The 27568-nt window shown below is 40.0% G+C and overlaps 1 protein-coding gene across 4 annotated transcripts in view; it reads left to right on the forward strand.

Annotated features, from left to right (window-relative positions):
- The window catches only part of LOC122015659 (putative disease resistance protein RGA4), a 73938-nt gene extending 66108 nt beyond the window's left edge, over window positions 1-7830 (forward strand). Inside the window, exons 5-8 of one of the 4 annotated variants that reach the window (XR_006120945.1) lie at window positions 6505-6597; window positions 7161-7233; window positions 7343-7402; window positions 7498-7829. Coding sequence is in view for 2 of the 4 variants with exons in the window: in XM_042572666.1 (XP_042428600.1) it covers window positions 6505-6597; window positions 7161-7199 (132 nt within the window). In the remaining 2 variants the exon portion in view is untranslated. Of the gene's footprint in view, window positions 1-6504; window positions 6598-7160 lie in introns of all 4 variants that reach the window. The other 3 variants (XR_006120944.1, XM_042572666.1, XM_042572679.1) reach the window with 3 other exon arrangements.
- The last annotated feature ends 19738 nt before the right edge of the window (window positions 7831-27568 follow it).

Raw genomic sequence — 27568 nt, forward strand, 5'->3', positions numbered from 1 at the left:
TACAATCATGCACACACAATAAAATGCCCTTGACATGTCCAAGGGTCCAATCACGCACACAATATCTATAAGCCATAATAGTTGGATCCTACATCCACAAAGTTAGCACATCCTACTATTATCCTACCTAAATTATGCATGACATGTGCATAATTAAACTAATACCAAATACACAGAGGCAAAACCCTAGCTCTGATACCAATTGTTGGTTGCTACTCGGAAAACCTAATGGTTCCACTGTACAAAAATTTTGTACAAAGGTCTGAACCTTTTCCTAGCTACCATGTGTTCTTTTAAATTAAACTCGGATCGCCTGCGGAACTTAACACGTTTGATCCTAAGTTTAATTTATTTGTTCTTTTAGGTTTAGACTTGGATCTCCTGCGGAACTTAACACGTTCGATCCAAATCACCTAGGTTATTAATTCCATTAAATATTAATTTTCAAAATTGGCTTCCAGGACTGCATGGCGAGGCACATGGCCTTCTTGGATATGGGAACAACCACCACCGCCTAGACAAAGCCTTTTAAGGAAAGTTAATATTTAATTTCCTTAAATAACTTTAGGTCAACCAAAAGGAACAATCAAATCACAAGGAAAAGAATAACAAAAGAACACAACATCGAAAACTAATTCGAAATACTAGAATCACATGCCTCTTGTATTTGGTATTTTTACAAAGAAAAAAACTAGTATGATGCGGAAATTAAATACTAGTATACCTTTTCTTTTGCAAACAAAAACCTCTAGGTCTTCTACCGTATTCCTCTTCTAACCTCGGACGTTGTGTGGGCAACGACCTTCTGAGATGAGAACCACCAAGCACCTTCTTCTTCCTTGCAAGTTTCGGTCATCAAAACTTCTCCTAGGATGAAGAGGTTCAGCCACCTCCACCATGCTCCAAGGGATGCTAGAAACAAAGCTTTCTTTCTCTCCTTCTTTTCCTTCTTCTCTAAACTTGATCCGGCCACCATATGAATCTCCACAAGAAGGATGAGGTTCGGCCATCAAAGAGAAGAGAGGAGGACAGGATGGCCGGCCACACCAAGGAAGAAAAAGAGGGAGAAAATAGAATAGAGTTCTTGTCATGAAGGCACCTCTACCCCCTCTTTTATAATCCTTGGTCTTGACAAATAAGGAAATTTTAATAAAAACTTCCTTAATTCCTTTGCCATGAAAAATAAATTTAATTGATATAAAATCAATTTCTCTTTTATTAATCAACATGGCCGGCCACAATAATCTAAGCAAAGGAAATTTAATTCAATCAAGAATTAAAACCTTCTTAATTTGTTTCCGAAAATTTAAAAATAAAATTTCTCTAATAATTTTTATCCCTTCATGATTGGTTTATAAAAAGGAAATTTAATAAATTAAACTCTTTCTTTTAAACATGTGGATAAAAAGAAAGTTATCTCTAAAATTAGAATCTCTTTTAATCTACAAATAAGGAAAGATATCAAATCTTTTCTTAATCTCTTGTAGAAACTTATAAAAGAGAATATTTAATTTTAAACTCTCTTTTAAATCTTGAACATGGTTAAAAAGGAAAGTTTTCTTAAAATTTAAAATCCACCTTTTAATCAACAAATAAGGAAAGATTTCAAATTTTAAACTCTCTTTTAAACATGTAGATGATTTACAAATAAGGAAAGTTTTTACCAAAAATTAAAACCATCCTTTTAATCTACAAATAAGGAAAGAGATTAATCTCTTCTCTTAATCTTTTGTAGAAAACTATAAAAGGAAATTTTTAATTTTTAAACTCTCTTTTAAAACCATGACATCCACATAAGAAATAATTTTAATAAAAAATCCTTTTTAATATTCTAGTGGTCGGCCACCTAAGCTTGGGACCCAAGCTTTGGCCGGCCACCAACTTGGCTCATCCATTTGGTCATGGCCGGCCATAGCTTGGGTTCCAAGCTAGCTTGGCTGACCCCATTAGATGGGTAAGAAGGTGGGTATGTGGTGGGTATAAATCTCTATATACAAGAGGCTACGATAGGGACCGAGAGGAGGAATTGGTTTTGGTCTCCTGATGAAATTAAGCATCCCGTGTTCGCCCCTAACACACAACTTAATTTCATCAATAATAATTCATTCCACTAAAGAACTATTATTGAACTACCGCACCAATCCCAAATTACATTTTGGGCTCCTTCTTATTATGAGTGTGTTAGTCTCCCTGTGTTTAAGATGTCGAATGTCCACTAATTAAGTGAGTTACTGACAACTCATTTAATTAATATCTTAGTCCAAGAGTAGTACCACTCGATCTTATCGTCATGTCGGACTAAGTCCACCTGCAGGGTTTAACATGACAATCCTTATGAGCTCCTCTTGGGGACATTCTCAACCTAGATTACTAGGACACAGTTTCCTTCTATAATCAACAACACACACTATAAGTGATATCATTTCCCAACTTATCGGGCTTATTGATTTATCGAACTAAATCTCACCCATTGATAAATTAAAGAAATAAATATCAAATATATGTGCTTGTTATTATATTAGGATTAAGAGCACACACTTCCATAATAACTGAGGTATTTGTCCCTTTATAAAGTCAGTATAAAAGAGACGAACTCTAATGGTCCTACTCAATACACTCTAAGTGTACTAGTGTAATTATATAGTTAAGATAAACTAGTACCTAATTACACTACGACCTTCCAATGGTTTGTTCCTTTCCATCTTGGTCGTGAGCTATTGTTTATAATTTATAAGGTACTGATAACATGATCCTCTGTGTGTGACACCACACACTATGTTATCTACAATATAAATTAATTGAACAACTACATTTACCATAAATGTAGACATTTGACCAATGTGATTCTTATTTCTAGATAAATGTTTATACCAAAAGCTAGGCTTTTAGTATACATCCTAACACTTCTTGGGTTGGTAGGGGAGGCTCCTCATGCCTCAAAGAGGTCTCCAAGACTACCATCGAAGGGTGAGGAGAGGGTGGCTTGTTGGTGTTTCGGGCGATCGAAGACCTAGCCGACGAAGCAGGCCTCCCTTCCTCCACTGCTATCTCCGCATCGTGTACTTCCAATTCTTCCACAAACATCTTCTTTGATTGAACCGTAGACACCTTCCACATTGTTTGACCTGCACAAATAGAGAGGATTCTTGGTTATATATAAATAGAACAACTACTACCAAAACAATTACCAAAAGAATAGGGCAGTCGAGAGGTGACTGGGCTCAACCCTAGGGCATAAAGGAGCCCTTCGTGCAGTAGTGCCTAGGAGTCAAAGGCAGTCGACAAGAATGTTGTCCACTCTCAAGTGCACTGCTTTGAAAGCAAAAGTAGGATGGGGAGGCTTTTGTAGGACCACGCTCCACCCGGTCACCCAGTCAAACCCGATCGGTGACCTCACAAAGACATACTTATCCTTCCAACCCGTATTGGAGGATGGTAGGTTATCCAAAAATACATACCCGACTCAGGGCTGGAAGGAAAAAGCCCCCACTTCCCCTATCTTGGGATAGAAGAAAAAGTGGAATGACCAACCCTTGAATGGGATATCGTACACCCGAAAGACGATGTACGATCCACAGAGCTTGCTATAAGCGTTCGGAGCCAACTGGTTTAGCGGAATATTAAAGTACTAGGAGTCTGTCTCAAAAAAGGGAGGCATAGGGAAGCAGAGGGCAGCCTAGAATTGACCTAGAAAAAACGCTACGTTCCCATCCGGGGGTGTGTAGGGTTGTTGGTTGGGTTGGGGATGGTCAATTTATAACCAAGTGGCGTGCCGAACATCACCCGAACCTCCTCCAGATTGGAGGTATTAAATGTCGAACTCATCGACTTATACCATGGACCAGAGGTCGACGCCTCAGCCCTGACCCAAGAGAGGAACAAACAAGTGTACAGAATTCCTAAAGTGCAAGCCTACACACCTATAGACCCTAAACTGAATGGAAGTAACTTACTGGCATGGACGAAGAAAGCACCGAGTGGAGAAGTCGGAGCTTTTCAACAGCGACAACGACGAGGACAAATGGCAAAGAGATTTTCAACAGATGCCTTACATAGCCTCGACCCAAGATCCTCAGCCATCAGATCTTTAGAAACTGACATACTGGCAACGTCGGGGAATCGTCGGATCGAACTACCTACGGATCGTTGGGAGATCAACAGTTGCGGTGATTGACAGCCTGACATGAAGTAGACACGTGTCAAGCAACAACTGGTAGGAAGGTCATCCGACAATCATGCGTATCTCGGGAATTTATCAGTAATTATGATGCACATTCCCCAAAAAAGATCATGCTAAATCACGAACCTACGCAAAGCTCGATCAGGCAAGCATCCGCACATAAGTTATTCGACCAAGGCAAGAAGGCATAAAAGACTTGTCTCGTTAGTCGGATATAAACCTCTTTCAACCAAAAATGAAGAGGAGACTTGTGATACGGGGATTAGGTAAATCCCTCTAAGAAAGAGGGAGGAGCCGCCTGGAGAAGAGAACCAAACTTGATACGAACCCTCTAAAGAACCCTAATCCAACTCTAGTCTCTCTGGTCAGATTACGCTTCGACCTGCACAAAGAACAGACAACCAGCGCCTACTGACCTCCGTCTAACTTCAGTCTCTTCGATCGAATTACGCCTTGACCTACACAAAGAACAGATGACCAAGGCCTATTGACCCCGGTCCAACGCTAGTCTCTCCAGTCGGATTACACTCCTACCTACAAAAAGAACAAACAACCAAGACCTATTGACCCCGATCCAACTCTAGTCTCTCCGGTCGGATTACACTCCGACCTACGTAAACTTTGACCTCTTAAATCAATTAACTCATTTAGCACTCCGTATCGCAATAAAATCAACAATATAGTATCAACCGGACACTCCGGTAGTATGAGGAACATGCCTTAACAGTATCAGACGAACGACCACCCTCATACGGAGAGTGGCTGCCCCTCCTTTCCGCGATAAGGGACCCCATGCTTCGACCGTGCATTCAATTAATGCAAGTCATATACCTTCCGGAAGGATATATAAAGGGGCTATCACAATTGGAAAAAGGACTCAGACTGTTTCATCACTTTCACCATCTTCGCCGAGAGAACTCCAAGCTACTCATAAGAGCGTCCAACTCCTCTTGCCCCTTCATCTCTATCGCGGGTCCTCTAGAGTCTTGTGCTAGCTGTTTCATTCTTCGACTTAATCAATTAACATAGCCTCCAGCTCACCAGTAACCCATCCGTCTCAAGTCTTGGCACAAGAACATTTGCAATAGAAGAATCAGAGTCTCTCTTTTCATGTATATACGATTCATCAACTTTTTCTTTGCCACACAATTTGTTTTCGCTCTTTTGTCCAAATTCCCAAATGTCTTTGCTTTTTTTGAGATCTTTGATAATTAGCATTATTTACATTGCCCATTCTTTTTTTTTTTATTGCATGTAATTGACACGGTTAGCTTTTGAAGGTAAGGTTAGAATTGGAATGAGAATTTTGACGGTTCAATTAATTATCACAAGGATATGGTTCTTCAACATATGCAGAATTCAAGGGCATACCATGCATAAGACATGCGGTATATATGGCCTCCTTAGAGTTGCCTACTATGGGAACAATAATTTGCTCATTGTACCATAGGTGTTGATTTCTTTAATATTTACTAGCATCTATGTGAACTTGCTAAATAAATATTCACTACTAGACAATTCAGGAATACCGACGGGAGTCCCCGGAATCCAATTCAATCAGAAATCTCCGATTGAATATGGGTCTTGTCAAAAATCATGGATAGAATTGTTATTCAGTCAGTATACCTTTGACAGAACTCCTTTTCCGTCGGTGGTTCCCGACCGGCAACCCTTTTTGACAGAGGTTTTCAGCCCAGGGTTACGACGGAAAGAGGTTTCTATCGGCAGACACCGACGAGGAGGGATTTCCGTTGGAATACTCCGTCAGAAACCCTGTTCCATCAGAGGCCCTAGTAAATTAAAAAAAATGAAGTCCCCCGACGGAATGGGTTTCTGTCGGCGAGCCCCGACAGAAATCAATTCCGTCGACAAGCCCAGGCGAAAACATTGTTCCGTCGGTGAGCCGTCAGAAGCCCCTGAGCCTCCGTCAGGTTTTTAAAAAGACTCCCCCCACTCCCCAATGGAAGGTCGTGACGTCAGTGAGCCTCGATGGAAACTCGTCCCATCGGCGAGCCCCGACAGAAACCAGTTCCGTCAGTGAGCCCTGACAGAACCTGTTCCGTTGGAAGTCCAAAATAAAACAGTGAAACCCTAATTTCCTTTCACGCGCACTCTCTTTTGAAACCGGCTCTCTCATCTTCGGTGGCAGTGATATCCATGTGCTCCCAATCTCCACCGGCACTTCCTCGGCTGCTCCAGTTCTCCATCAGTAGCCAGATTACGACCGCCAGCTCCGGCGGCTACCAGAAGTCATGCATGATTCTACCCTTAAATTGCATCAAAATGATATATAAAAGGTAATCCTGTTTTCTTTCTTTTTACAGGAAGCAAGTGGCTCAGCTGCTTCCTTATTCCCTGAGTTCCTTGAGCCACTGGATGGAAGTTATGTTCCTTGTGATTCTATCCCAACTGGCTGGGTGAGTATACATATTTCCTTTCTAACGCTGCAGATAGTTTTTACCTTTGTAATTTATTTTGAATATGCATTATTAGCATCTAAATATTTATAACTATGAAATTCATTGAAACTCACAGCCTATAAAATCCAATTTATCATAAAATAAGGACTATCACTTGTTAGAATAACACAATTAAATGTTATGCTCTAGATGTATAGCTACAAATGAAGATTTGTTACATTAAAGATTGATGCAGATGGTCTATTGTATGCTTTTTTGGATTTGTTTCCCAGTTAGGTGAGCAGAAAATGTTGAAGACTAGTGAAATAATTTTAGCAAAAAGAAGGCATCGTCAAAACTCTTTATTTCCTATTTTATGTTTCTTATAATATTTTTTGTTTTCATTTTGATTCATTTGTAACAATAGAGATAGCAATGGTTGTAAATCATGAACTAGTATTATCCCTCCGATGGTGTCTTCGGTACCTTAGACAATTAAAGTAGATGCCAACAAGAATAATATTTTAATTGCCTTATGCCAATTCTTGTGAATTCATTTTATGTTATTTCTTGTCTTACAGACCATATATGGGCCCCCCACATTCCCCCGACAGTTTTGAGTCATAGCAGACTCAGACCCTCGAGACCCATGAGGTTTGTTAAACTACAATGTATTTTTTTATTTATCATACATAAATACATAAATAATGTAAAATATATTTATTCTATTTTCATATTTAAATATTGTATTAAATTTTCTCAGGAATCTATATTGATATATTAATCCTCAATATCACCATCTGATATTCAAAATATGATCCAGGTATAATTTTATTACAAATCAAATTAGTTATACATATATTATATTATTTTATCACATCATTTTTATTTTAATTTATTGTATTTAACTTTATGCAGGATTTGATATTACTATCTTATTAGATTGTATTTGGATATATTATAAATGATTATGTAATATGGTATGGATTTTGATATTTTATTGTAAATATTTTTATAGTTTGTATCATTATTTCACTTAATATTTATTTAGCTTGTTTGTGTATTATTGTAATATGTTAGGTTTCTTATAATTGTTAGTTGTTGATTTGAATTGTGTTAGTATGAATTAGATTGCAAATGTGAGTTTGTATATGAATTTGATTATAAGTTTAGATATGTAGATATCTTTTGTAAGTTTACATATGTAGATATCTTTTGTAAGTTTATAGATGTAGAAATGAATTGAATTATAAGTGTAGATATGAATTGAATTGTAAGTTCATATATATATATATATATATATAAACTTACAATTCAATTCATATATGAATTGGATTGTTGTGGTTGATTGTATGTAAATTATATGATTTATGTGGATATGAATTGGATTGCTGTGACTTTGTATGATTTATGTTTGGATCGTCATTGTCTGGGTATTATTTCTATTTGTATCGGCATCGTTGTGATGATTTGTATCTATATGTAAATTGTAAATAGGATACATTCAAAAATTAAATATTTCCTTGAAAATTTTTTTCCGATGTAAATGGAATTATATATGTCGGGATGTTATCGTAAATTTTTTTTATGATAAGTTCCCGACCGAAATGAGTATTATGTTGGGGTTGCCTTACGAAAATGGAAATTCCGTCGGGATCCTAACCTAGATGAAATGCCCATTTCCAACAGAATATGGTATTCTATCGGGACTGTTAGGGAATACAATCCCGACGAAAATTCAGATTTCGTTGGGATTTGTAACTATGGAAATTTAATTTCTATTATTAAATATTTCCAACGGAAATAAATTTCATCGGAAATTACTGATGGAATATATATTCGGTCGGAAAATCGGGTTTACAGCCAATCAATTTTAACTACTAATATTTCATCGGTAGACGTATGTATCGACGTAATACCGACGGCAATTTCCATTGGTAAACATAGAATATATTGTTTTAGTGATTAAGGCACCTTACTTATATGTTCTTATCGCAATATATGGTGTCTTTAAAATAGCTTACTATGGGAACAAAATTTGTTTATTGTGTCATCGGTGTGGATTTCTTTAATTTTCACTGTATCGTATGAACTTTAAAATGAGTACTTGTAGTTTTTTCCCCCATAAATTTACGTGATTTAGGAGCAGGGATCCTCTGGTCCAGGATCCCTGGACCCCTGGACCCCTGGACATTCATTGGTGGAGTGAGCTGGACCTCACCTGTTTAATAGGTGGGGTCCAGATCACTCCACCAATGTACTTGTAGGATCTCCCCTGATCCAAGAGATTCTGGACCAGAGGATCTGAGCTCGTGATTTATACCTTAAAAATTATATTTCCTTTAATGAGAAGAATTTCTAGTGAAATATAAATTACAATGTACCGGAAAAATTGTTGATTTTGATTTACCACTTGAATATTCCTTGAAAGAGACTAATACCTCAATTGTATTTTTCTTTGTGTATTTTATTCTCACATACAAAAATGATTGAATTGAATTTATAGCCCTCAAGCTAATGGAAACCCTCCGGGTTATCTTCCTCTCTCTCACATGTTTTTTCATTTTTTTTCATTGCAAATTCTAGCTACAATTATTTCTTAATGTCGTCGGCCACCCGGCTTAAGCTCGGGTAGGACAATAAGTGGCTCCACCCTAGGATATAATTATCCATAGTTCAACTCTTAGAGAGTATTTCACTTGCACAATTTTGAATTAACTATTTTATGCTCTTTTTTCTGCATACTGGCTATATATTTTTGTTTTTCCTCCGTATATTTATATGTTTAGAGTGTGGTGAATTTATTATCTAGTTTAATACAAACAACCGCGGGATCTTTGTCGCCATTGTCTTTAAACTTGGTAAATTTTTAATGAAAAAAATGAAAAGTGCACCACTAATAAAACCCTCTGATTGAGAAATACACATACAAATTACAAAGTTTATACAGAAGCTCAAGTGACAGTTTATAAATTTAGTTAAATATTTAGTGAAAGTGAATCCTCTATGCTGGGTTTTTTTCCCATTTTTTCTTTAATTTAGAAAATTCTAATTTACAACAATTTAATAATATTAAAAATGAATCATGCGTTTGGATCTTCAAGTTTTATTTGTAAAGGCGGATAAAATGGAAAGGTCCTTTTCACTTTAAAATTGAAAGGTCCTTTTTCAGAACGAAACGAGGCAGAGCAAGGCAATCAAAGCTTGTGTCGAATCCGAGAAAGCAAGAGAGATCGATAGTAGATAGATAGTCTTTCTTTCCCATTTGAGATCATCTTATTTTATTTTGATATCCAAATTAAAAGTTATGATTTTTAAAAGTTTATTATATTTGAACTTTCTCGTTCCATACAAATTCTGTATTGGACTTACAACCGCGGTCAACCTTTGACCCACTTGGACTTTCTCTTTGCCAACTTCTCGTCAGACTTCCGATCACTAAGTGTGGTCCTCCTTGATCCACTTAGATTTTCCTCATCCCTGGCTTTACTCACTAAAACTTTTCACTTGACTTCACTTATCAGGATTTCCCAACCGTCTGACTTTACTTACCAGGACTTTATCACTGACTAGCTTTGCTTACTAAGGCTTTTCATCTGATTCATTTATCAAGATTTCCAATTGTCTGACTTCACTCACCAGGACTTTCCAACTGTCTGGCTTCACTCATCAGGACTTTCCAGTTGCCTAACTTCACCCACCAGAACTTTCGCACCGAGTGTCCGGTCAACACTGACCCATTTGAATTTTCATCTTCTGCCAACCTTCTCGTTGGACATGCCCTTGCCTAACCTTTAGTTAGAACTTTCCTAATCAAGTATCCAGTCAATCTTAATCTACTTGACTTCTGGTCAAACTTTGACCATCAATCTCCCATATATTGTCAAACATCAAGACTCAAACTTGAGCCAACGCAAACTTAGTCGACCTAGTCTTTGTCTGTATTTCCGTCACGCTCATCTTCTCTTCACCTCCTGCCTTCTGCGTTCTACGTTTCCTCCCTCTTGTGTAAGTCCTCCTTTCTATTTGCACTTCACTACTTGCCTCCTAGAATTTAGATTCCTCCTCAGCCCTAGTGTGCCCCGATAATTCTCATGGCCTTTGCTCCTAAGTATGAAATGACTCACTTGACTTTAACCGGAGAGCTTAGGATAGAACTTAGGCTAGAATATGGTATCTCCGATGATTATACAATCCGAATACATAGAGGAGATCAAGTACCTTCGATGCCCCCTTCCAGTTTTACCATTTTTTTCATAGCCAAGTCGAAAGTGGTCTCCGCTTCCCCGTGCCTGAGTTCTTCAGGGATATTTGCACCTATTTTGAGATTTCTCTACACCAACTAGCCCCGAATGCCATTAGGATCTTGTGTGGGGTGACTATGGTTTTCCGTTTATATAATATTCCTCTTACCCCTACCTATTTTCATTTTTTTTTCATCTCAAGAGGGTCGATCTAGGAGCCTTCCATTTCATGTCCCGAGTGAGATGCAAGTTCTTGGAAGGTAACCCATCGCCCCACAAAGGTTGGAAAAGTAAGTTTTTCTATGTTTGGTGTTTCAATGAGCAAGCTTCTGAAAGCAGATCGAGCAACCTTTCAGGCTTTGGCCACCCTCGAAGTTTCTTCGGACGCCGATGTGGCAGCTCGTATTACCTTTGCCTTACCACTCGCAAAAGTAGATTTATATAGGAATTTTTTACATAGCTATGGATGGAGCATATGCATGTTCATAATTGAATCCTCGCTCTGGTAAAGCAAATTAGACATCTACTGTAACAAGTCTCTGATCTGCAGGTGCACATATTGGAGACTACCTGTGCAGCAGAAGAGGCCAAAGTAGAAGCCGCTCGAGCTATGGAGGAAGGCCTCCTTCAAGCAAACTTGGTGGCTAGTTTGCGCAAAGAAGTGAACCTTTCCAGGGCACAAGTATCCTCTATCTAAACTAAGCTAAATAAAGCCATACAGGGAGAGAAATCTTTGTAGTCCCAGGTTAGCTCATTGGAAGTCGTTCAGAATGAACTTACCTCCCGACTCATAGCATAGGAGATCCGACTTACTGCTCCAAGTCAACAAGTCACAGATTTGCAAGGTCAACTCATACAGGCCGAGGGAGAAACTGCCACCCTTCGTGAGAAGACAACTGTCACTATCTAGAGTGAGATAAAGTCGGTGACCCAACTTGAAGAAAGTCAACTCGAGCTGACTTTGTATAAAGCTCAAGAGGAGGAGCGCTGAGAGACTTTCAAGGTAGATTTCTAAAGTCTGAAGAATACTCCGACCTGCTAGCCGTTCAAGTTTTGAAGAGGTTGAAGTAAGGTTTTGAAGGAGCTTCTTGACAGTTCACCCAAGCAGGACTTGTTCCTCCAGGCACCAACCTAGATTTCTTAGATATAGAAAAAGTGTGGGATGGTTGCCCAATTCCGAGAAGACTTTATAAGATATGGGTAACCTCTTTGATCTTGTTCTGCCAACCACTAAGACTCTTGGGATCTAGTAAACTGTAAATATAGATTCCTGCCTTGCTACCATCTATAAACTTGTGGTTCTTTGCTTTTACATGTGTTGAATAACGCCTAATTAATAAGTTGATTATTGCTGTCTTGCTAAGAACAGAATACTTTGATCAATTCTGCGATGTAGTTTGTATAACTTTTGTTAGCTTCCGCTCGAAAAGGTTGAAACCTCACTATAATGAGGATGACATTGGTTAGCTTCAGCTCAGGAAGGTTGAACCCTCATTGTAAGGAGGCTGACTTGGTTAGCTTCCGCTCAGGAAGATTGAACCCTCTCTTTAGGAGGATGACTTTGGTTAACTTCCACTCAGAAAGGTTGAACCCTCTCTTCAGGAGAATGATTTTGGTTAGTTTTCGCTCACGAAGGTTGAACCCTCACTGTAAGGAGGATGACTTTGGTTAGCTTCCGCTCGGGAAGGTTGAACTCTCTATTTAGGAGGATGACTTTGGTTAGCTTCCGCTCGGGAAGGTTGAACCCTCTCTTTAGGAGGATGACTTGGCTAACTTTATTTTCAAATAGGAGTATACACTCATTACAAAAAATTATGAAGGATACAATCTTCACTTACCCCGGTATAGCTGCAAATGGTTGGAATTCCAGGGTCGGGGTAGTTTTTTTCGTTCAACTCTTCCAAATAGTACCTCCTTGCACTTAATTTGGCGATCATCCGATAAGGACCTCCCATTGAGGGTCAAGTTTTTTGACACCCTTGACTGGTTTGACTTTTCGCCATACTAGATCTCCAACTTGAAATGATTGAGGAATTACTTTTTTGTCATACGTCCTTTGTCTATATACGATGAGTTGAGAGGAAGCTTTTTCTCTCACCTCTGCCATCAAGTCAAGGTTAATGAGACATTATTTAGCATTTTCCTCTTCATTATAATTTTGTTGCCGAACTAACTCTTCATCTACCTCGACCGACACCACTGTTTCTGCTCAATAAACCAAATGGAATGGAGTTCTACCAGTGCTTTCTCTCTGAGTTGTTCGATAAGCCCATAGGATGCTGGGTAGTTCTTCAACCCAATTGCCTTTCACATGGTTTAGCTTGATCTTGAGACCTAGAATAATTTCCCGGTTGACAATTTTTGCTTACTCATTACTTTGAGGATAGACTATAGAAGTGAAAGCTTGTTGGATACCTATCCTTTACAGTAGTCTTGCAGCTTGTGTCCCTGAAATTGTCGATCGTTATTGGATACCAATTTGTGAGGAATCCCATAACAATAAATAATTTTTTGTCATAAAACTTTTATAACAGCGTCTTGTGTGATCCAAGCAAGACCTTCCACTTCTACCCATTTAGAAAAATAGTCAACAATAACCAATAGGAATTTCTTCTACCTTGGTCCGGTTGGGAAGGGTCCCACTATGCCCATTCCCCATTGATCGAATGGATATGATACAATGGAAGTTTTGAGTTGCTCGGTAGGGTGATGTCAGGGGCTGATGCTTCTAGCAGTGTTCACACAAAGCTGCAAATTTAGTGGTATCCGCCAATAATGTAGGCCAATAATATCTAGCTAATAACACCTTCCGAGCCATCGATCTTCCTCCTATATGATTTCCACAAATGCCTTCGTGAATTTCCCTCATGACATAATTAGTGTCCTCTAGTCCAAGGCATTTAAGCAAAGGGCAAGCAAAAGCTCGATGATATAATTTTTCCCAGATCAGGGTAAAATGAGCTGCTCTTCTTTAAATAGCCGGGCTTTTGCTGAATCGGCCGGTAATGCTCCGCTTTGGAGGAAAGAAATCATTGGATTTCGCCAATCTTTGTCCTACTCAATATTATCTATTTGAGCTATGTATAAAGTCTGAGAGCTCGGGCTATCCAACATCCACGAGGCTAAGGCGCTTGTCATTTTAGCTAGCTTATTTTCTTTCATATTCTCTGCTCGGGATATCTTTTGATGGCTCACTTCTTTGAAGTTAGTCTTTATCTATTCAAATGCCTCCACGTATCTTTTCAGTTGCTTGTTCCGAACTTTAAAAGTACCATCCAATTGTCATGCCACGAGTTGTGAGTAAGAATATATAATTAACCGAACGACTCCTACTCTCCTTGCTGCCTGGAGACTAGACAACAGAGCTTTATACTCAGTCTTATTATTAGATGCTCGAAAGTTAACCCGAACGACCAACTGTATACCTCTCCCTGAGGTGAAATTAATAAGACTCCTACTCCACTAGCCAGCCGGTTGGAAGAGTCCTCCACATATATATCTTCCAAGTCTCTTCACAATGTAGACTAGATACTTCCACCATAAAGTTCGCTAAAGCTTGAGGTTTAGTTATCATGTTGGGTTGATATTGGATGTCATATTCTCCCATCTCCATTGTCCATGTTACAAGCCGCCTAAAAACTCTAGGATTAATGAGAACCTGACCTAGATAGTTATTCGTGAGAACAATTGTAGGATGGGACAAAAAATATAGCCTTAACTGCTGAGCAGTTAGGACCAACCCCAACACTAATTTCTATAATAGGGAATATCTTGTTTCTACTTTTTTCAATAAATAACTATAAAAATATATGGGGTATTGAATGGTACATTTCTCTCATAGCAAGACTGAGTCGACTGCCTGCTCGGTCACAAACAAGTATAAAAATAATGTTTCACTTGCCACTAGCTTGGACAGTACAGGTAATCCAGAAAGATATTCCTTGAGCTCGTTGAAGGCCTAATCACATTTGGCATCCCACTTAAAATTGAAAGCCCTCCGAAGGACTTTAAAAAAGGGGAGACTCCAATCAATCCGATTGGCTGTTCAGGAAATAAACCTAGAAAGAGCAGTTATTTGGCCAATAATCTTTGAGTCTCCTGAAGGTTCCGAGGAGGAGTCATACGCTGCAAGGCTTCCACTTTGTCAGGATTAACCTCGATCCCTCGTTCGGTTACCATGTATCCCAAAAGGCGTCCGCTCTTCACTCTGAAGATACATGATACGGGTTGTGATAGGTGGACCCTTTACAATGAGAAGGAAAAGGGATAATAAGACAAAGAAGGCTAAAGAGAGTATGATGAAGGCACAGTAGTACGCTGGTGAGGCAAGGCTCGACCGGGTGTGATAGGTCGATTGAGAAAGATATGACTAAGTAAAAGTGTTACCATACGTTCGGCAAGCAGATTCCGACCGGGCATGTAAGATCGACCGAGAATAAAAGTAATTAGTTCTAGGCTGTTGCAGATATGTAACCGACTGAACAAAAGTGTTCATATACGCCCGGTAAGTTAAGATCGCCCGAGCATAAGTGACCGGCCGAGTATTAAGGCATTTAGCCTTATGTAACTCTTAGCATATAGCCGGCCAAGGGGAGGCCGACCGAACATGAGTGTTCATATACGCCTGGTAAGTTAAGATCGGCCGAGCATAAGTGACCGGTTGAGCATTAAGGCATTTAGCTTTATGTAACTCTTGGCATATAGCCGACTAGGGGGAGGCCGACCGAACAAGGTTGTTCATATACGCCCGGTAAGTTAAGATCGACCGAGCATAAGTGACCGACCGAGCATTAAGGCATTTAGCCTTATGTAACTCTTGGCATATAGCCAACCAAGGGGAGGCCGACCGAACAAGAGTGTTCATATACGCCCAGTAAGTTCAGCCCGGTCAAACATAAAGCCTTGTGATGTTCCCAATGCTCACTCAGTTATAGAAAGGCCAACTAAGCATAAATATTCATAAACACTTAGTAGTAAAATCTCGATCGAGCGTAAAGAACCGACCGAGTATAAATTAGATCTCTCGAACATAAGCCGGTTGAGATAAGTGTAACAGAAGATATTCCTTATACATACAGAATGGACTTATGTGACTAACCAAATATATGTGATATATGAACAATATGAGAATAATATGTGATCATATGACAACTTAACTAATTTGGTGGTAAATAGCTTCTAGAAGTTTCCGCAGGTATGCTAAACGACAAAGAAGGCACATATGGGGTACGAAAAAAATTTCTTAAACTATTATTGCAGGTTATGCCTACGTCATCTCCTAACAAGCTCTAACAAACCGGGGTCCACCTCATGACTGTGGAGGTTAGATGAGGTGATATAAAAAGGGGAATCCTCTCCACTTGCAAGGTATGCAACCCAACACATTGCATCCCAACTGAAACCCTAGTTCCATTTCAGTTTGATTGCACTTCTTCTTCTGCTGGGAAAACAGAGAGGATTGACTTGAGCATCGGAGGGCCTAGCCAGGGATTCCCACCCCGATCTTAGGTCACTAACGCTTTGTTGGTTGGTCTAGCAGTGTGCAGGAGGCAATATCAGCACCCAGCGGAGCATTGATCTACGATTTCCCTCATCAACGGGTATTCTTCATCGGAGTTCTTCCAATTTCTAGATCTACTTTGGTTTTCTCAGATCTGCTACCATCCGCCCTCCTCGGAGTCGTCGCTCACCATCAACCCAGTGCTTTATCCTGCAGCTTCTAGATCTGTTTTGGTTTTCTCAGATCTATGGTTATTCACCTTCTTCGGAGTCATCACCCACTATCGCCCCAGCGCTTCATCCTGTAGCTTTCAGACAGGATCAAATTTGACGCTGTCTATGTGAATCTTCACCTAAATATGAGACTACGTGATAGAGGATGTTGGAAAACTAACGACTATTACATTAACTCAGGAGGAATTGGAGTTGCTCATCAATGCTAGGGTCCAAAAGGCATTACAATAGCAGCATCAGGCGAATATGGGAGGTACCTTGCCAGTAGCCGCACATCCAGCAGTTTCGACTACTGATCACCGGAAAAACAGAGGTATGGAGGAGGAAGATCTTGCTTACATACCCCCTGCCCCTGTTTCCCCTACTAGACACCCCCGGGCATTTTTTTCGCACCCCTATGGAGCAAGGAGGGCGAAGAACGGTGCTCCAAGAGTCTTCTGGCAAAGCACCAATAAAGGAAAAATGTAAGGGGAAGATGGTGACTAGTGATAGTTCTCCTGAGAGAATTATTACACCATTTTCTCAAAGGGTTCTTGACGATCCATTGCCAAAACATTATCAGAACCTAAATATTGGAGAGTACTCTAGAACTACTGCTCCAGAGGATCATCTTTCTAAGTTTGAGAGTGAGGCTCTGCTACAACAGTTCTCTGATGGAGTCAAGTGTCGGATGTTTCTTACTACTCTTGGAGGAGCGGCTCAGAGATGGTTCAAGAGGTTATCGGAAAATTCTATTCGGCATTTCAAGGATTTCCGCAAAGTATTTCTTCATCATTTCTCCAATAATAGAAGGTATCATAAAACTCCTTGGAGCTTTTTTTTCTATTAAACAGGGGCCTAAGGAAAGCATCAGAGCCTATATTAAAAGATTTAATCAAGTAGCCATTGATGTTCTTAATGCTACTACTGAAATTTTGATGAATGTTTTCTCTCAAAGACTCAATGATAATGATTTCTTCAAAGATTTAGTGCATAATCCTCCAACCAATTTTGATTTATTAATTGAGCGAGCTATTGAATTTATTAATGTGGAAGAAGCGCAAGCTGCTAGTAAGAAAGAGAATGTTATACTTGTTTCAACCCTAGTTAATGATAGATCTATAGCTCATGTTCATCCACCAAGGGGACCTCGTGTGGCCCCTCCTCCACATCGCCATCTTGAGCATAGACCCCAAGCAGTACAACACGTGGAGATGCCATAAGAAATCCCGAGAAGGTGGTGCACTTACCATATGTCAGGTACTCACTACATTGAAAACTGCTTTGCTCTGAAGAACCAGCGAGCAAATAATGCTCGGTATCACTGATGATCTCCCAACTGACAACCCTATCCAAGGAAAAATAGTCCGTTCAAGTTAGAATACTGTACGATTGAGCCACAACAAGGAACATTACAATTACCAGGCGGGCCACCTCGAGTGCCCGAACAAACACAACCCGAGATAACAATAGCTCGGCAGGAGGAAAATTAAAGTAATGTCGCCCAAGGTAACATTAATATGATTACGGGCGGGCCTATAGATGGTGATTCAAACTGGGCGAGAAAATCACACGCTTAGCGGTTACAAATCCATGCAGTGGGATGCAGCACGGAAAAAGCAGCGAGACTTTAGATTAGTTTTGGGCCCAAAGATCTGGAAGGGGTAGAAGTACCCCATGATAGTGCATTGATAATTAAAGCTGCCATAGCTAATTATAATATTTCTTGTACTTTCATTGATACTAGTAGTTCTGTCAACATTATATTCAAGAAAGCTTTTGAACAACTGCAGATAGATCCGAGTGAGCTTCAGCCCATGGTGACGCCTTTATATGGTTTCACTAGCAATGAGGTACAGGCACTCGGCAAAATAAAGTTAGCTATATCTTTAGGGGAGGAACCCCTAGTGAGAACCAGGAGATCCTATTTCATGGTGGTGGATGCACATTCTGCGTACAATTTCATATTGGGTCAGTGGACCTTGAATGAAGTTCGGGCGGTCGTTTCTACTTTTTGCCAGAAGGTGAAGTTTCCTGTCGATGATCAAGTTGGGGAAGTTCGGGGAGATCAATTGATAGCACAAAAGTGTTACATGGAGATCATCAGGACAGAAGCCAATACTGCTCGCAAAGCCCAAAGGATGGAGGTTAATGCCATTCAAGAGAGACCGCCCGGTTTAATATATGAAGAAAAAGAGGAGATACAAATACAAGCTGAGCGACCAAAAACTGTAACCTATGTGGAGGGTAATTTGGATCTTCCACTCAAGGCCGAGCAGATACAATGTCTGATGCGGAACAATGATATGTTTGCATGGACCCCCAAGGTGGTCACAGGTATTTCTTCTCTTGTAATGGAACATTCATTACATGTATATCTAGATGCTCAACCTGTTAAGCAGAAGAAGAGGGATTTCGGAGCTGATCAAAACCAGATCATCAAAGAGGAGGTGGAGAAGCTAATAGAGGCTGGCTATATTCAGGAAGTACAATTTCCTAGCTGGCTAGCCAATGTTGTTTTGGTATCCAAACCAAGAAATAAGTGGCGAATGTAGGGGTAACTTATCAAAGGCTTATGAACAAAGTCTTCCAAAAATAGATTGGAAGAAATATGAAGGTATACATAGATGACATATTAATTAAATCTCTTCAGGCTAGTGAATTATGCTAGGATATAGAGGAGACATGCAGAACCCTAAGACAGTTTGGACTCAATCTCAATCCTTGCAAGTGTTTATTCAGAGCCAGGAGCGGCAAGTTCTTGGGCTATATGGTGATAGAGAGAGGAATAGAAGCAAATCCCAGCAAGGTTCGAGCACTTCAAGACATGGAACTGTTAGGATGTATACTAAAAGCCTTGCTTTTTGTATAAACATTTAGTTTGAAATAAGAATCACATAGGTCAAATATATGCATTTATGTTAAATGCAGTTGTCCATTTAATTTATATTGTAAATAACATGGTATGTGGTGTCACACATAGAAGATCATGTTATCGGTTCATTATAAATCATAAATAGTAGCTCACAACCGAGATGGATAGGGACAAACTATTGGAACAGTTGTAGTGTAATTTGGTATTAGTTTATCTTGACTATAGAATTACACAAATATACTATGAGTGTATTGAGTAGGACCATTTGAGGTAGTTTCTTTTTATACTGACTTTATAAAAGAACAAATCTCTGTTATTATGGAAGTGTAAACTCTTAATCATAATATAATAACAAGCACGTATATTTGGATCTATTTCTTTACCTTATCAATGGGTGAGATTTAGCTCGTTAAATCAAAAGGCCCAAAAGTTGGGAAGTAATATTATTTATATGGTGTGTTATTGATTATAGAAGGAACTGTGTCCTAGAGATCTAGGTTGATGATGCCCCCAAGATGAGCTCATAAGGTTTGTTATGTAAACCCTGCATGTGGACTTAGTTCGACATAACAATAAGGTTGAGTGATACTATTCTAAAACCTAGATATTAATTAAGTGAGTTGTCAGTAACTCATTTAATTAATGGACATTCAATATCTTAAACACAGGGAAATAAATGCACTCATGGTAAGAAGGAGCCCATATTTTAATGTGGGATTGGTGCGGTAGTTCAATAATAGCTCTTTAGTGGTATGAGTTATTATTGATGAACTTATGTTGAGTGTTCTTGGCGAACACGGGAAGCTTAAATTCATCGGGAGACTAAAACCAATTCATCCTCTCGGTCCCTGTCGTAGCCTCTTATTTATAAAGTCTTATATCTACCAAAACCTAACTTCTTACCCACCTTAAGGTGGCCGGCCAAGCCAAGCTTGGAGCCCAAGCAAGGGTCGGCCAAACCAAGGCTAGATGGGTTCAAGTTGTGGCCGACCCTAGCTTGGAGCCCAAGCATAGGTGGTCGGCCACATCACATTAAAAGAAGATTTTAATTTTAAAATCTTTCCTTATGTGGAAGCCATGATTTAAAAAAAAAAAAGAGTTTTAAAATTTTAAAAATTTTCCTTTTATAGATCTTTACAAAGGATTAAAGAAAGATTAAATATCTTTCCTTATTTGTAGAGTTTAAAAGAAAAATTTTAATTTTGGAGAAAACTTTCCTTTTTTGTAATCATCCACATGTTTTAAAAGAAAAATTTTAATTTCTAAAAGTTTCCTTTTATAAAGAGAAATTTTATTTTAATTTTTTTTACCGGAAACAAATTAGGAAGTTTTAATTTTGTGTTTAAAACTTTCCTTATTTGGAGGACATGTAGGGGCCGACCATAAGATGGATTAAGAGGAAGTTTTAATTAAATTTTCCTTATTAGCCATTGGCAAGGAAAATAAGAAAGTTTTAATTATATTCAAAACTTTCCTTATTTACCATGACCGATGATTATAAAAGAGAGGGAGGGGTTGCCCCTTGACAAGATATCTATTGTTATTCCTCTCTTCTCTTCCTTGTGTTAGAGTGTATACTAAAAGACTAGCTTTTGTAAACATTTATTTTTGAATAAAAGAATTACATTGGTCAAATTTCTACATTTATATGCTAAGTGTAGTTGTTCAATTAATTTATATTGTAAATAACATGATGTGTGGTGTCACACACAGAATATCATGTTATTAGTTCCTTATAAATTATAAACAGTAGCTCACGACTGAGATGGAAAGGAACAAATCATCAGAACAGTCATAGTGTAATTAGATATTAGTTTATCTTGACTAAATAATTACACTAGTACACTTAGAGTGTAATGAGCAGGACCATTTGAGGTACTTCTTTTTATACTGACTAAATAAAGGAGCAAGACCTCGGTTATTATAGAAGTGTGTGCTCTTAATCCTAATATAATGACAAGCACATATATTTAATATTTATTTCTTTAATTTATCAATGGGTGAGATTTAGTTCGATAAATCAAAAGGCCCGATAAGTTGAGAAATGATATTACTTATAGTGTGTGTTGTTGATTATAGAAGGAAACTGTGTTCTAATAATCTAGGTTGATAATGCCCCCAAGAGGAGCTCATAAAGATTATCGTGTAAACCCTGCAGGTGGACTTAGTCCAACATGACGATAAGGTTGAGTGGTACTACTTTTGGACTAAGATATTAATTAAGTGAGTGTCAATAGCTCATTTAATTAATGGGCATTCGATATCTTAAACACAGGAAGACTAACACACTCATGATAAGAAGGAGCCCAAAATGTAATTTGGGATTGGCGTGGTAGTTCAATAATAATTCTTTAGTGGTATGAATTATTATTGATGAAATTAAGTTGGGTGTTCGGGGTGAACACGGGAAGCTTAATTTCATCGGGAGACCAAAACCAATTCTTCCTCTCGGTTCCTATTGTAGCCTCTTATTTATAAAGTATCATACCCACCTATACCCACCTTCCTACCCATCTAAAGGTGGTCGGCCAAGCCTTGCTTGGAACCCAAGCAAGGGCCGACCAAACCAAGTTAAGGTGGGATTGAATGTGGCCGGCCCTAGCTTGAGTCCAAGCTTGGTGTGACCGGCCATATTAAAATAAAAGGATTTTATTTTTTAAAATTTTCTTATGTAGAAGCCATGATTTAAAAGAGAGTTTAAAAATTTAAATCTTTCCTTTTATAAGTTTCTACAAAAGATTAAGAGAAAGATTAAATATCTTTCCTTATTTGTAGATGAAATGAAGATTTTAATTTTGGTGAAAACTTTCCTTATTTGTAAATCATCCACATGTTCAAAAGATAAATTTTAAATTATAAAAGTTTCCTTTTATAATCAGCCATGAAGGGATTTTAAAAAAGGAAATTTTATTTTAAAATTTTCCGAAGCAAATAAGGAAGTTTTAATTTTTTGTACAAAACTTTCCTTATTTGTGGAGCTCTTGTTGTGGCCGACCATTGAAGGATTAATTAGGAAGTTTTATTTTTTGTTTTAAAACTTTCCTTTTTATTTCATGGCAAGGAAAAATAAGGAAAATTTAATTGTAATTAAATTTCCTTATTTGTCATAACCAAGGATATAAAAGAGAGGGTAGGGGTGCCTTCATGAGATACAACTCTCTTCTATTCTCTCCTCTCTTTTCTTCCTTGGTGTGGCTGGCCATCCTCTTCTCTCCTCTTCCTTTTGGTGGCCGAACCTCATCACTCTCAAGGAGGCTCTTGTGGTGGCCGGATCGAACTTGAAGAAGAAGAAGAAGAAGAAGGAGTTTCTAGCATCCCTTGGAGATTAGTGGTGGTGGCCGAACCTCTACATCCTTGAAGGAGCTCTTGAGGTGGCCGAGACTTACAAGGAAGAAGAAAGCTTAGGTGGATTCTCATCTTGGTAGATCGTTGCCCACACGACGTCCGGGATAAGAAGAGGAATACGATAGAAGATCAAAAGGTCGTTAAAGTTTGCAAAGAAAAGTATAACTAGTAATTATTTTCCACATCATGCTAGTTTTCTTTGTATAAATACCAATTACAAGAGACATGTGATTCTCGATTTTTGAATACCACACCTCGAAGATTGAGAGGGCCATGCGATTGTCTTGGGAAATGGAGAAGAAGACGGTGGGAAGTGCCGATTCGAATTCTGCACCGCCATTTCTCATTGCTGTCTCGAGTCAGAGTGAGCTTTAAATATTTCTTATTTTCTCTTAAGTCATATACAAGTCCCTTTGTGATTACAGAAGAGCTTCAAGATATGCCTAGCAGCTCATTCCTAGTCGAGAGACCAGCACGGGCTTCTGAGATCCTCCTAGGTCGGGCTTCCAAAAGCCTTCCCGGTCGGTGTCCCAGACTCTCGCCTCAGTGTGAGTTATAAGTGAGCATGCTCTCACGCCCAATGACATTCCCAGTCGGTGTCCCAGACTCTCACCTCAGTGCGAGTTATAATTAAGCATGCTCTCACGCCCAACGACCTTACCGGTCGGTGTCCCAGACTCTCACCCCAGTACGAGTTATAAGTGAGCATGCTCTCACGCCCAATGACCTTCCTGGTCAGTGTCCCAAACTCTCGCCTCAGTGCGAGTTATAAGTGAGCATGCTCTCACACCCAACGGCCTTCCCAGTTGGTGTCCCAGACTATCGCCTCAGTGCGAGTTATAAGTGAGTATGCTCTCACGCCCAACGACCTTCCTGGTCGGTGTCCCAGACTCTCGCCCCAGTGCGAGTTATAAGTGAGCATGCTCTCATGCCCAATGACCTTCCCGGTCAGTGTCCCAGATTCTCGCCTCAGTGCGAGTTATAAGTGAGCATGCTCTCACGCCCAACGACCTTCTTGGTCGGTGTCCCAGACTCTCGCCTTAGTGCGAGTTATAAGTGGGCATGCTCTCACGCCCAACGACCATCCCGGTCAGTGTCCCAAACTCTTGCCTCAGTGTGAATTATAAGTGAGCATGCTCTCACGCCCAACGACCTTACAGATCGGTGTCCCAGATTCTCGCCCTAGTGCAATTTATAAGTGAGCATGCTCTCACGCCCAACGACCTTCCCGGTCGGTGTTCCGGACTCTCGCCTCAGTGCGAGTTATAAGTGAGCTTGCTCTCACGCCCAACGACCTTCCAGGTCGGTGTCCCAAACTCTCGCCCCAGTGCGAGTTATAATTGAGCATACTCTCACGCCTAATGACCTTCCCGGTCGGTGTCTCGGACTTTCGCCTCAGTGTGAGTTATAAGTGAGCATGCTCTCACTCTCAACGACCTTCTAGGCCAGTGTCCCAAACTCTTGCCCCAGTGCAAGTTATAAGTGAGCATGCTCTCACGCCCAACGACCTTCCAGATCGGTGTCCCAGACTCTCGCCCCAGTGCGAGTTATAAGTGAGCATGCTGTCACGCCCAACGACCTTCCAGATTGGTGTCCCAAACTCTCGCCTCAGTGCGAGTTATAAGTGAGCATGCTCTCACGCCCAACGACCTTCCAGGTCGGTGTCCTAGACTCTTGCCCCAGTGTGAGTTATAAGTGAGCATGCTCTCACGCCCAACAACCTTCCCGGTCAGTGTCCCAGACTTTCGTCCCAGTGCGAGTTATAAGTGAGAATGCTCTCATGCCTAACGACCTTCCCGGTCGATGTCCCAGACTCTCGCCTCAGTGCGAGTTATAAGTGAGCATGCTCTCACATCTAACGACCTTCCCGGTCGATGTCCCAAACTCTCGCCCTAGTGCGAGTTATAAGTGAGGACGTTCTCATGCCCAATGACCTATAACCTCTCAACTCTCATTACCCACGGAATTATCGGTAAGTCGGTCTCTTGAAAACCATTCATTAACTACATGTTGGGGGCGTGTATGCAGAATAGCAAGGGCAAGAAGCGAAGAGAGGCAACATAAATAAAGGACCAGAATGTCTCGGCAGTACATCAAATATTCATTACATGCTCATTTTTTCAGCATAAATAGGTAAAGGATCCGGTAAGGCACACCCTCACATATATCGGCGTTGCTCCTATCCAGAAGGGGTTCTAGTCTTTTCTAACTCGGCCTTCAGAAGATTAATCAAGGTTTGTTGATGCACTATGGTATTGTCTTTGATATGGGCCTCTTCTTGGAGGAGGGATAGAGCAGCAACATGTTTGTCTTTCATATACATCTGGAAATGAGCCTGGCTCTCCAGGTCTGAGTAGGCTTTCTGCTTCAAGGCCATTTCAGCCCTAGTCCGAGATTTAGCAGATAACCAAAGAGCTTCAATGTCCAGGCAAAGGGAAATTTGAAGGTCCCGGTCTCGCGTCACCTCAGCCAGCTCTGCCTCCCTCTGAGCCAATTGTTGGGTAAGCTGATCCATTTAAAATTGAAGGCGCCGCCGCTCGCCCTCTTCAGGAGAATTCGAACTCATGATGTCTAGTGAGGTGACTTTGGAGTAGGAACCTTTTGCCTCTTAAAGGGGAAAGATAGCGAAGATCAATGATACAGGAGTTAATGAGATGCAGTTCCCCAGACTGATTGAGCAATTAAGTAGGTTAGACGCCCGAGGAGTGGAGATATAATGGAAGGAGCAGTATTTTAGACCAAGAGGGGGGAAAGCAAGGAACAAGGATTGGGTCTAGTCAGTCGAACTGGGACCTCCTTCGACTAGACTTGAGGGGGAGGCTTGTGATACGGCGCATAAGGCTAGGCCCAAGGAAGCCGGCCAGGTGGAAGTTAAGGGGATGTGGCGGTCAGAAGTTAAGGGGGCAGGGCGGTCAGAAATCAAGGAGACGTGGCGGTCGGAAGTCAAGGGGACGTGACAGTCAGAAGTCAAGGAAACGTGGTAATCAGAAGTCAAGGAGACGGGGTGGTCCACAGAAGGAGGGGATCGCCGAAGGTCGCTGATCAAATACCGCCAGACCAGGACTTACAGGTCAAGATTATAGGTCAGGGTTTACAGGGCAAGACATATAGGTCGGAATATGCAGAGCAGGACATACAGGTTAGGACTTATAGGTTAGGGTTTACAAGGCAAGACATACAGGTCGGGATATGCAAAGCAGGACTTACAGGTCAGGATTACAGGTCAGGGTTTACAGGGCAAGACATACAGGTCGAGATATGCAGATTAGGATATACAGGTCAGGACAGGCGGACCAGGACTTACAAGTCAGGATATACGGGTCAAGGTAGACTGTCCTGGATTGCCAAGACAAGTCTTCTCGCATGTACACAATTATACCCATGCGAAAGTCTCAGACGACCGATCATCAGGAGCTTCTCCCTTTATACCCGATCAGCATAGCACTACATGACAACTAAGCCAGAGAATCGTAACCACATGTCAGGGAATAATTGATGCGTGTTAGGGAATATGCTAATGGTTTGTGACTCACTGATAACGGAACTTTCCTCTGGCCTCTTAAAGGGTGCCACGTGTCATGCACCGCTAGACAAAGCCTGACACCCGACATTCCCTGACACCTGCCAGACTCCAGAAGTACGTCCTGTCATATAAAAAGGGAGGGCCCCTCCCTTACGTAGGTACACTCACTCGCCTTTTCACATTTGTCTTCTACTTTCGTCCTTTCGTTTTACTGTTCTTCTGGGGAAAAAGTATTTGACTTGAGCGTCGAAGAGCCAGCTCTGGGAACTTTTTCCCTGGTTCTTGGTCTCTGACGTCCCGTGTGCTTGTCTGAGTGTGCGCAGAGCCCTCGCTTCACCATCCCAGTCATCACCCCCCGTCATCCGCATGTGGAACCCTTCCACGAAGTACAAGGCCAGCAAAGAGTCTCAACGACCTTCCATCAACACCAAGAACAACATAGCCGATCTCTGTCTGACTCAAATTCCGGACAAGATCATCTATACTTATATTTTGGAACTTATTTAATAATTCTGTTGAGCTTTCTACTTACTCTTAATTCTTAACTTTTAGATATTCCGTTTTAATTATTTATTATTTTTAAAAGAAAATTTAATCTTTATACGAGATGTTTCTTATGCGTGTAAGACAGCACTTTTTTTTTTCTTTCGTCATCGTAAGTTTGTTTGAGATCAATTTTGGTTGTATAAATTTATATAACATATATATCTATATATCTTAGTGTTAACTTGTTATTATTATTTTTTTTTTCCCTTTTATAGCTGTGGGATTAATTGCATAGGTTTTAAAGATCTCATTATCATTAATATGCTGTTCAAATTGGTACTTGAAATTTGCATCATCCTTTTCATGATCTTGTCAATAGATCCCATTCATATCCGTCAATGTTGAAATTCTGCTAAATTAATACATAGAGACAAAAAAAAAAAAAGCACTCTTTAGTAGAGGAGTGACTATACCATTTTAGAAATTTTTTTAATATAGAATTTTGATTATTATATGATAATTTTTATATATAGAAATAGATAACTATAAATAACACCTCTTATGTGATATTAAAGGAATGAAATTGAGATATAGATGAAATATAATGGAGTAGAACCATTTTAAGGAAAAAAAAAAGGTAGATTTGTTATTTTAATGGTCCTCCTAGTGTCGGTCTCATGGATATGGAGGAAGGTTCATGCAGGTACATAGTCTATAGGCACATGATGGGATAAACCCCAGGTCATTAGTTCCTAAGAATCGACCCCTGACCATTACGCCAGAGATGTCATGCGCCGACCTTCT

The sequence above is a fragment of the Zingiber officinale genome, chromosome 1A (genome assembly GCF_018446385.1).
Source record: "Zingiber officinale cultivar Zhangliang chromosome 1A, Zo_v1.1, whole genome shotgun sequence".
In the NCBI taxonomy this organism is placed as follows: Eukaryota; Viridiplantae; Streptophyta; class Magnoliopsida; order Zingiberales; family Zingiberaceae; genus Zingiber; species Zingiber officinale.